This window comes from Vombatus ursinus, unplaced genomic scaffold (genome assembly GCF_900497805.2).
Source record: "Vombatus ursinus unplaced genomic scaffold, bare-nosed wombat genome assembly UNPS02014793.1, whole genome shotgun sequence".
NCBI classification, from domain to species: domain Eukaryota; kingdom Metazoa; phylum Chordata; class Mammalia; order Diprotodontia; family Vombatidae; genus Vombatus; species Vombatus ursinus.
The window spans coordinates 5,900,838-5,912,372 of record NW_020954571.1 but is presented as its reverse complement, the minus strand read 5'-3'; the positions used below and the strand labels follow the sequence as shown (position 1 = coordinate 5,912,372).

At 45.1% G+C, this 11,535-nt stretch overlaps 1 protein-coding gene across 2 annotated transcripts; it reads right to left on the bottom strand.

Moving 5' to 3' along the window:
- Positions 1 to 1,998: 1,998 nt before the first annotated feature.
- On the bottom strand, positions 1,999 to 10,708 carry SURF6 (surfeit 6). Of its 2 annotated transcripts, XM_027869536.1 has the most exons (6): positions 10,635 to 10,669; positions 10,413 to 10,481; positions 9,215 to 9,406; positions 7,280 to 7,495; positions 5,183 to 5,271; positions 1,999 to 3,619 (listed from the first exon to the last, which is right to left on the bottom strand). In XM_027869536.1, exons 3-6 carry the CDS (start codon positions 9,306 to 9,308, stop codon positions 2,939 to 2,941), a joined length of 1,080 nt encoding a protein of 359 aa, XP_027725337.1. In that variant the 5' UTR covers positions 9,309 to 9,406; positions 10,413 to 10,481; positions 10,635 to 10,669; the 3' UTR covers positions 1,999 to 2,938. The 2 variants fall into 2 exon arrangements, with proteins under 2 accessions (XP_027725337.1, XP_027725336.1); XM_027869535.1 differs by lacking the exon at positions 10,413 to 10,481 and having other exon boundaries at positions 10,635 to 10,708.
- Positions 10,709 to 11,535: the final 827 nt, after the last annotated feature.

Genomic DNA, 11,535 nt, shown 5'->3' with positions numbered 1-11,535 from the left:
TAGCTCCTCTGCCTCACCCATTTTCTCAGAGGAACTGCAATGGATAGTATGATCTACTCTAAAAGATACCACCCTATCCACCTTCTCAGGGATTTGTTGTGATTGTTCAGTCGTTTCAGTTGCGTCCAACTCTTAGTAATCCCCCATTTGCGGTTTTCTTGGCAAAGATACTGGAGTGGTTACCCAATATTGCCAGTTCCTGTTCTTAAACTTTGGGGTGATATCCCAGGAATTTCTGTATTTCTGGCACATCATCGAATTTGGAACCCCATCAATATTTTCCCTACGGACTCCATGATATAATAAGAGGAACATCATCTGATCAGGTTGGACCTCGGGTGGAATCCCCAGTCTCTTGTCCTTAGGTTTCCTAGTACATTCTGACTAGGAGAGTAGGCCCCCCTACCCATAGCCATTTCTCTTGTTGATGCCTCCCCCCAGGACCTCCCCCAGTACTTTTTCCTACACTTTTCCTGTCTTCTAACAGAGCCCATTCGGAGCTGCAGACATTTTGTTCCCTGTTTTGAACCCAAGAGTCCAATCTGACCACACACTGGAAAACATCCCCTTCCAGCTATAGCAGAAGGATGAAGGAGTGGCCCACTGAGGGGAACCAGCCAACACCTAGGAGGCTAGTATGTTCCAGGTGATTGGCATATCATCAGGGGAGGTGTTTCCTTCTGTGTTATCTACCCTATAACCATGGAGAACAGCCAGAGCATAGATATTGTCTCCATGAAAATATGACCTCTCAGGGTTAACAGGAAAATTTCTCAGGGTAGGGGAAAGGGGGGTATCAGAGAGGGAGGGAATAGGTGATAATAGCTCCATTTAACCATTGTAGGATGGGTACAACCTCAGTATCTCAGTATTTGAGACCAAGTATCAAAATAGCAACAATGGGAACCCCAATTCTAGCCTAATAAGAGGGACTTTCTTGTTTCTCTGTCAAGCTAGGTAAGTCACTCCTCATTATATTGGTTCCTTTCAATCTGAACCCAGCTACCCTGAGTCTTATTTTCTATAATCACAGGGTAAAGGTACCCAAGGGTCTCTCCTATCAGCTATCTGACCTGGTGGAGTGCTTGTATTTCTGCTAAGAGGCACCCCTTGGGCAATTATCCTTCTCCCTGCCAATCCAAATCCTATGATTCTAAGTCTCCTCTGAGGTAGGTTATTAAAGCAACACATAATATAGAGAAGGATGACAAGAGAATTTCTGGCTCAAGCTTCTTGCTACTATTGTGATAAGAGAAAGACTGTGAGGGGAAAGAAACTCTGGCTCGGACTTCTTGCCACCACTACAATAAGAAGACACTTCACTAGACTCTGTTTTGACCTTCCAGATAGTTACTGGAAGCTAGAACACAAGGTTGGGAAACAAGTTACAACTCCTGTTTTGATCGTCTGACAGGTGTCCTTATCTTCACCTCCCCCTTTCTGGTAATTGTTCCCAGATGTGTCTACCCTTATTTTCCCCTCCTACTTCCTGTGAAATTCCATTTTTCTATACTGCTTATGTATTAGTATTCTTTGTGAGGTTGTTAAGCTGATTCTCTGGGCTCTCTGACTCTGTATACAGAAGAGCCTGTATTCTGAACATAATAAAACCCTGCAGATAAGTATCTTTGCATCACTGATTTGATGAAAAATGCTATCCACCTCCAGAGAGAGATCTGATGAACTCTGAGTGTAGATTGAAGCATACTTTTTTCACTCTATTTTTTTCTTGTTTTTGAAACATGTCTAATATTGAAATATGTTTCACATGACTTTACATGTATAATCAATATCATATTGCTTGCTTTCTCAACGAACAAATTTTTTTACACTATCTTAGATAACTTTAACTTGTCTAACATTTGCTGACCTTCACAGGTTCAGGTGGAGAGAGACGGGGTGGGGGTAGGCGGGAAAAAGAGAGAGAAGAGAGAGAAGGAAGACAGAGAGAGACAGAGAGAGACAAAGAAAGAGAGACAGAAACACAGAGCGACAGACTCAAGGGAATTTAACTGTTTATTCTAAAACCCCCAAACTCAATTATTTCCGTCCTATTTGAGTTCCAAGCAGGTTGGTCCAGCAACTCCTGTGATAACTGGGAGAGGGAAAGGTAGATAAAAGACCTAATGGAATTCTCCATTTGGTTTTCCAATGGGACTATTCAATCCAATTGATGGCCAACATGTCCCCTGGAGGGAAATACTGGAGAAGTTTCCCTCATTCTTAAATCAGTCCTGCATCATGTAACCACCGTTTGTTTTAAAACTTAACCACTACAACTCTAAGTATAACAGAGATTCATGGTTTCATATACGATCCTCTTTTCCTGTTGTTGGTTTTTTTTACATGGAAAATGTTTGTTTGCTGATGCTTGTCCAGTTCACAAAAAAAAGAAAATTTAAAAAAAAAATTTTTTTTTCTAAACCTGTTGGCTTCTCTGGAGTCCAAGAAGTTTAAGACATCCATGAGCTGCCCTATACTCCTGAACCAGCTATGTGAACTTCCTATGGGACTGAAGAACCTACAAGCAGCCCACATACACCATTCAGGGTACTACGTCCTGCTGGGATAGATGTCAGGCTCTTGTGTCACATGGCTCGGGTCCCTAGAGATGGGCTGAGGATTATTGGGAAATGGGGAATGGGGAAGGGATGGAAGGGAGGGAAAACAGGTACCAGAGGCAATCCCACACATAGAAAGCTAGGAGGCTAGCTCTAAGCCAAAGGTTTTATGAAAGACCTGAGCTGTGTCTTAAGAAAGTCCTCGAGGACGGACTGCTTTTTAGTTTCTGTCACTCAATCTCCACTTCCCGGCAGGCGCTTAACACATGCGACTCTCTCCCCGCTGCGTGGGGCAGCCACAGGCGGGAATCCAGAGCCAGGAGAAAAGGCGGTTAGGGAGATGGGTGTCCGGAGTGCTGGGAGAGTCTGCCCGCCCCTCAGTGGAGCCCGGCCTTCTCTAGGTCCTCAGGCAGGATGCGGCCCTTCTTGCGAGCCTTGGCCTTGCGGCGCTCTATCTTGGCCACCTTCTTCTTGCGCAGGTTCCGGCGCCGCTTGTCCTGCCGCTGCTGCATCTTCTCCACCACGTGGGCCGTGCGCTTCTCCCACTGCCGCTTCCTCTGGGCCCGGCGCTTCTCCTTGCGTTTCAGGGCTGCCTTCAGAAGCTCCTCGTTGTCACGGATCTTCACGCCTTCGGCCTTGTACAGAAGGTTCGTCCACTTCATTTTGGTCTCCATCTCCCTCGCCTTCTCCTCATCCTGCTCCTTCAGCTCCTCCAGCCTGTCCTTGCGGGCCTGCACACGCTCCAACAACTGTTTGTAGTTCTTTCCCGTCAGGGGGGTCAGGTTCCCCTTCACACGCTGCCTCTTCTCCTTCTTCTTCTGGGCCTTACTGACTGGCCCCTCGTTTACTTCCAACTTGTTGAACACCAGTTCGGTCAGGCCCTGGGGATCCCCCTTGGGGGGCTCTGGGTTAGCCTCCTGGACTTCAGCTTTGGCTTCCGCTTTGGCTGCCTTCTCCTTGGCCCTGAGTTCCTTGCGTTTCCGCTTCTTCCTCTCCCGTTCCTGTTTCCTCCGCTGCCTCTTCTCCAGCGCTGCAGGAGAGAGGTCTTTGGGGTGGCCCTGGAGGGGTCAAATGAAGATGAGAATTCCAAAAGGGGCAGCAGGAGAGGACCAGGGCCTTACTGATCACCTCTTCTAATCCCTTCCACCCCCCACCTGTATTTTACAGATGGGACAATAAAGCCTAGAGATAAGAAGAGGCTTGCTCAAGCTCACACAGAAAGAGCTGGGTCGAGAATCTAGGTCTCCTGACGCCTAAGTCGGTACTCTTTTCTCCTATATCATGCTGCCTCAGTAAGAGATAGAGGAGAATGAAGAGAACTCTACATATCACATTTACTCACTTTTAAAATTGTCTCCCCCTCCCTTACCCATGAAGCAAAGGAGTATAATCCTGCCTGCCCTGTTGGGTTGCTGTATGCCAATCTCATGTGCAGCCTCTAAAGGCCTAATTAGAGCAGCTAAAGAAAAGTGAATCTACATAGATGCAGAAACATGAACTTACAACTAGTATAGTTAAAGATCTTTTTATTTATGCCAACAAACTATTCCTATTAATCATAATGGCTTACACTTATGAGGACCTGGGTTCCTCTGTCTTTTCATCTCTGTCATTTACTATCTGTGTGACCTTGAGCAAGTCCCCTAAACTGTCTGGACTTCAGTTACCTTATCTGCAAAATGAAAGAAATGGACCCACCCTCCAGCTCTGAATCTGAACTAATACTGCACTTTAAGGTTTGCAAAGTACTTTCCCTACACTGTGTCATTTAATTCTTACTACAACTCTATGAGGCAGAAGCTACTATTATCTCCATTTTACAGATGAGATAGACAGAAAGGGTTAAGTAATTTGCCCAGGATCATAGTCAGTAAGTGTCTGAGATGGGTTCTGAATCTGGCTCTTCCTTGCTCTAAGTCTAGTGCTCTATTCGCTAAGCTAGGCTGCCTTTTGAAACAATGCTAAACACAGTTTACACCTCTTCATCTGCTCTAGTCTAGACTTTTAAAATTCAGGACTGTTGGTATTAACAACTAGCCAAGAGACCTCCTCTTCAGCATCTGAACTGTAAGCTCCTTGACTAGACTCTAAGCTCCCTGAGGGCAAGGAGCTTTCCTATCTTGCATCCCCCTTAGCACCTACATGATACATAGCACAAGAAGTGTTTAATAAATATTAGTTGAAATGTTAAGCAGAAGGAATAAAGACTGAAACAGAATTCTGGATAATTATATTGCCCAAACTTGGCCCTAGAGAAGAGGTGAGAATATGAAAGTCCTTCCCTTCTTCAAGGTGGGAGGTGGGGGGACATCCTATGGGTGTAGAACACTGCATCCAGTCAGACACAGAGGACATGTTGGTTGGTTTTGCCAAAGTGCTTTTCTCTCTCCTTTTTCTCAATCTGTTACAAGGTTGAGGGTGGGTTGGGGGGAGTAAATGAATGTAATAACAAAATATAGCAATAAAAATAAGACCAAAATAATAAAGAACTATTTGTTGAATGAATAAATGAAAGAAAACATAAAAGAAAGGAATACTCAATAAAGATAGCAGTTCTATTTGTAAGACCTGAAGAAGCCCATATTTGATTAGATGAGAGGGTCTGCAGATGATAAACCTACCTGACCACTGGCTTCCTGTATTTTCTCGTGCAGCCGCTGGCGCAGAATGTCCATGGCTAGCAAGGAACCTGGCTTGTTTGCAGCAACGACTGTCAGAAGAATTTGGGTCAAGAATTACTTTAGAAAGAGCGTGCACAACGAGACACACGTTTTTGAACGTGGCCAACATGGGAATTTGTTTTGCCTGATTATGCATATTTGTGACAAGGTTTGGTCCTTCTTCTTCCCCTGGTGCTGGGGAAAGAGAAGGGGAAGGAAAGGAAGAAGCAGCAGCAGATGTGTTGATAATTGGAAAATGTTTAAATTTAATTTAAAATCCTAAAAAAAAAAAAAGTAAGATGTAAGGCTTAACAGTAATGAAAAGAGGCCTGGAGACATGGGTCCTTCCTAGTCTTGGCTTTGCTACTTAATTCCCTGGCTGATGCTGGGCAAGTCACTTCTCTCTGAAGAATATTTTCCCTGGTCTGCAAAGTAAGGGAACTGAACTAGATGCCCACTGAGGCCCCCCCAGCTCAGACATTCTAGGATACTCATCTGAGAGCTAGGTCAGTCTCTGCTTTCCCTAAAGGGTGTCTCTGTTGCCACCTTGTGTTCTAACCGTAATTAGAGAATCCCAGACTTGGAGGGCAACTACTCTAACCCACACTAGAGCCCAAATCCCCTTCACATGATGCCCAACAAGTTGGCATCCAGTCTTTCCTTGCACATCTCTAGTAAAGGGGAACCCACAGTCTCCAGCGATGGCCCACTCCACTTTCTGATAGCTCTAAATATCAGGAAATTGCACGAAGCCTAAACTTGCCTCTCTGAAACTTCGACCCCTAAGCTCTTAGCTTTGTTTGTGGAAGCCAAGAAGACTATGTCTAACCCTCTCTTCAAATACTTGAAGACTGTTCTCATGTACCCATTAGGTCTTCTCAATCAAGAATCACTGCTCAATCTTTCATTTATAAGGCACCCTATACACACAGAATCACAAAATCTAGAATGTGAGTGCTAAAAGGCTCCTTAAAGACCTAGTCCAGGGGTGGGGAGCCTTCAGTTTCAAGGCCACATGTGGCCCTCTAGGTCTTCAAGTGCAGCCCTTTGACTGAATCCAAACTTCTCAGAACAAACCCCCTTAATAAAAGAATCTGTTCTGTAAAAGTTGGACTCAGTCAAAGGGCTGCACCCAAAGACGTAGAAGTCCACATGTGGCCTCGAGGCTGCAGGTTCCCCATCCCTGGCTAGTCCAACCCTTCCATTCTACACACGGGAAAAGAGACCTAGAGAGAGGAAGTGACGTCCACAAAGTTGAACAACGATCAGAACTCACATATCCTGATTCCTAGTTCCGTGCTGTATCACACCAAGCTGTCTCTGAAATCAAGGGGGTTTGGTGAACAAGTCCACACTTCCCTCCCCTCTCCTTTTCCTTCAAGGGTTCACAACCTGCAACCCTCATTTTCCCTAAAATGAAGACTTCACCTCTTTTGGGTCTATCCTCACAAGTCACCCTCTCCCAAATCCTTGTCATTTCAGGTCCCCTTATCCACCTTGTGACCATCTTGGACAAAGTTCTTCAGCCAAATATCCATGGCATTCTAGATTGAGACACGCTATCAGTTTTAGGCCCTGTTCCACTAAAATCCTCCTCCAATGCCAGTGTGGCAACTTGGTAGAGCAAGGAAAGCTGCTAGAACAGAAAGAACAGTGATTCTGGAGTCAGAGGTTCAAGCCCACCATTGACACTCACTCCTTGGGTAGGTCGCTTCCCTGCTCTGGGTCCTCAGCTTTCACATCTGTAAAGTTAGAGAGCTGGTCTCTAAGCTCACTTTGATCTCTAGACCTATCCTACGATCCTTACCATGGCAAGATGACAATTCCGGGTCCCTGAAGACTATTATGAGGGAGAACAAGCTTCGGCAGGTTCTCCATCAAGCTGAAAAGGTGCGGACGTGTGTCTGGTGAGGGACTAGAATCCTTGTCTTCTGCCTCCCAGTAGAATATGCTGCCATGGCTCTAACACATAATGTAGGCTTGGTACAAGGACAAGAGAATGTTTTCACTTCTGTTTCCTAAATCCTCCTCACCTACCATCACCCTGGAGCCTCTCACCTGTGAAGCCTCCACCGGAGCCGGAACCTGCCTTCCCCGCTGCAACTGCAGGCTTCTTGGCACTAGGAGCTTCAGACTGCTCGCTGTCAGGGGGCTTATTCTGGACCCTCTTGGCCTTTTCATCCTGCTTCTGGGATTTCTTTTTCTGCTCCTTCTTCTCCTTCTTCTTCTTCTTCTTTGGGGGTCCACTGGTTGCTAGATCAGCAGGTTTGGGAGCTAAAACAAAGAAGAGGGAGAAAGGTCATTCTAGTTCCTGTGACATAGCAGGAAACCTAAGACTCCTGGGCCATCCTTAGACAGTAGAAGAGATTGGGTGATGCAGCAGAAAGGACCCTGGGTTTGGAGTAAAAAGACCCAGGCCAATGGGGCAGCTAGGTGGTGCAGTGGATAGAGCACCGGCCCTAAAATCAGGAGGACCCGAGTTCAAATCTGACCTCAGACCAAACACTTGACGCTTATTAGCTGTGTGACCCTGGGCAAGTCACTTAACCCCAAATGCCTAAAAATAATAAAAAAAAAAAAAGACCCAGGCCTGAATTCCAGTTTCATTCCTGGAGACTCTGGTCAAAGCATTTCCCCCCTTTGAGGTGCAACGAGATGAACTCTTCTCTTTCTTTCCATTCAAAATTCTGTGATTAGGATAGAAGGACTCTGAAGGAGTTGGTATACAAATCTCAGCTCTAACCTCCATACTTTTTCACTCCTTCTTTGAATTCCTATAGTACATACTATTTGTACCACACAATTTTAGTTGCTTAATCATTTTCAGCAGTGTCTGACTCTTCATGATCCCATTTGGGGTTTTCTTGGCAAAGATACTGGAGTGATTTACCATTTCCTTCTCCAGCTCATTTTACAGATGAGGAAACTGAGGCAGAGTTAAGTGACTTGCCCAGGGTCACACAGCTAGTAAATGTCTGAGGCCAGATTTGAACTCAGAAGAGGATTCTTTCTGACTCCAGGACTATTGCCTGATAGCAGCAGAACTTCAACACCATGCTTCAGTCCCCGTCTCACCCTGGAGCCTACCTCTACCATCTCAGCTCCCTTCTCCCACTGGATGTCTCTGCCTCACTCCATTTTGGGGAGGGGTCCAGGTTGGCCATCTTTTATTCCCCTGTTGGCCCTTCTTCTGACTCTTCAGGTTTCAACACAAGAACCCAATAACGACTTTTCCCTCTCCTGCCTCCCACTTCAAGTCCTTTTTCTGTGTTGTCTTTCTCCCATTAAAGTGTAAGCTTCTTAAAGGCAGAGACTATCTTCCTTTTTGTTTTCATTCCTATCCCCAGCTTAGCACAGTGCCTGGCACATTCTATAATAAATGCTTGTTATTGGGCAAAGAGCTGGGCTGAGACCAAGTGCCCAATAAATAATACCTGTTGACTGATTATTCTTACAACCTCCCTCTAATTTGTCTGTAGGATCTTGTTGGATGACAAAAAAAAAGACTTCAGATGATGAAAGAATCCATTTGGTAGATAATTGTGCTTTGATTGTAAGTAATAATAATAATAATAATAATAATCCATCACCACCACACTTTTTTGAACTTATGATTACTCTGGTATCAAGAACTCTCAGGTGAAGAAATTCCCCTACTTACTCTGTTCCACAACAAAAGAGTAAACCCTTAGGTGATTTGCAAATAGATTTAAAATACATTTTCTCACTTGACTTTCATAATAGCCCTGTAAAGGAGGTGAGGCAAGGTGTAAACTGAAAGTTAGAAACAAGAAATGTTGTGCCAAGTAAATGACAGACCTGGTCCTAGAACCCAGATCTTCTGTCACTCCAGTGTTCTTTCATTTGGACCACTGTGCCTCTTAACCTAAGAGGAAGGTCAGGGTGATCTAGTGATGAGGCCAGTGCCTGAGGATGGGAAAGAAGAACCACACTGATTTTTTAAAAAATTATTCCAAGAACTATATGAATTACCCCATTTTCGTTTCTGTGGCTCCACAGTCTGCTGGGAACAGATTTTCTTGGCTAGATTCTGCAGATAAGAATCTTTGGCCACCAGTGACGCCATTGGGAAAGGGAAGGAATCACTGAATCCTGTTGGAAAACCTCCGCTGCTCCTTCAGAGGCATATGGTGTCTCTGGAAGAGTTTTTCCACTGTTCCTGGACTGAGGAAAAAAAAAAAAAGAGCTGGTTGAGAAGAAGTCGGGTGCCCAAGAAAACAATTTGTTGTTTCACGAGGATCCCCTTGTATCTAGAGTAGAAGATGCCCTATCCAGCAGTAGAGCACTACTCCTCCCACTCCCAATTACCCTTACCTCTTCCCTACCCCCCTAAAAAAATCTCTAAAAAACAGCTTAACCCACACGTGGGGCAATATATTCTGAAGAACAAAATCCTTTTTTTGGGGGGGAGGGAGGGGCCAGGTTGGGCAGTATTTTTTCTACACAGAAAAGGGCCTCCACACAAACATGCTTGTTTTTGTGTAAATGTCTGTCTGTGTGCATCTGTGTCTACTGATCTGTGTGGCTAAATGTGTATTTGTCTATTTCTGTTTGGGATTGTCTAGACGAATATCTTTGCCTATTGTGTCTACTTTCTTAGACATCTGCATGTCAGTGTCAACCAGTCAATAATCATTTGTTAAGCCCTACTCTGTCAGGCACTGGGCTAAGCTAAGGATACGAAAGGCAAAAAGAGAGTCCCTGCTCTTGAGGACCTCACAGTCTAGGTGTCTGTACCTGTTTATGTCACTCACTATTCCAAGTACATGAAGCAGCATGGAAAGAACTGGTCCTAACAGTAAAACCTCTCTTACCTGGTTTAAAAACAGGGAAGGGGGGAAAGGGTTGGACCAGATCAGGAGTTGTTAACCGTTTCTGTATAATGGAACTCTTCTCAAAATAATGTTTTTAAAAGTATAAAACAAAATAGGATTACAAAGGAAACCAATCTTACGGAAATACAATCATCAAAATATTCTTTAAAAACAAGTCCATGGACCCCAGGCTAGCAATCCCTGGACTAGATACTCTCAAAGGTGGCATCTCTGAATGCTCTGGGTATCTTGTCAGCATCCGTGGGCATGGCTGAGTGAGTGTGTGTGAGTATGTGTGTGTGTGTGTGACAGAAAGAGACACACAGAGACAGAAATCTCCGAAGACGTGTACGTACGTCCCGATCCCTGCGTCTTTGTAGGTCCGCGAGGGCACCCACTGGTGACAGGGATCCTCGTGGGGAGGGCTAGGAGTAAGAGAAGGGAAGATGAGGCGGTCGGGAGAAAGGAGGGCAAGAAGCTGGGAAAGAAGGTAGCGGAGGAGAAGGGCCGGGGCGCGCAGCAGAGAGTCCGGGTGAGCCGGTACCACCCACCGAGTCTGAACACTCTCGGCTACTTACCTGGCCTCGGACAGGCGCACGGTCACTTCTCTCCTGGGAAACCCACATGGGTAGGCAGAACTAGACGACTGCCGAGTCATGGGAGAGCTGTGTTCTATTGGCCGTGTCTAGTAGGCCAGCGACAAAGTGGGAGGGGTGAGGCCTCAAAGGATTGTGGGCTGCTGGACGACTGCCGGAAGGCTCTGAGAGAGGGTATCCAGTCAGAGCCCCTCCCTGGTCGGGGAGGTGGGAGGGGTTTAGAACGTTGGGCGTCTGCGCAGGAAGGAGTGAAGAGCTTAGAGTTGCCTTCAGTCAGCCAGGCAGTCCTCCAGCGTTTATTTAACGCCTTTTAGGTGCTTAGCACAGAACTGATTGGGCACTGAGAATAAAAAGAGGCAAGAGGCCCTGTCCTCAAGGAGCTTAAATTCTAATGGTAGAAAACAAGACAACTATGAACGTTTCAGAGATGAATGTCTCTTAAAATATAAATATATAATATAAAATATAAAACACGTGTACATTTAAAACATCTCTTAAATGTATATTTATCATACATGCACACATATATACAAATATACATTGTGTATATCTCTTAAATGTACGTGTCTATCTTAAAGGTACATAGTTGTCTTCATGTTCTGGAGTTTGAATGTAAACTCCTTGAGGGCAGGGACTGTGTGTACACACACACACACACACACACACACACACACACACACACACGAAGAGCAGATAGATGGAATATTAAATCCCTGATTAATGCCTACATGAAAACTTACTCTTTCCTGAGCCTCCCCACTCTGGTTTTAATATGTCTCCACCACCACACCAACCTCATTATCCTGTGTCTATTTTGTTCATACGTTTTTGGAGGGTACTGAACCTGTAATTACATAGGTATAGGAAAGCTCCTGGTGAGGAA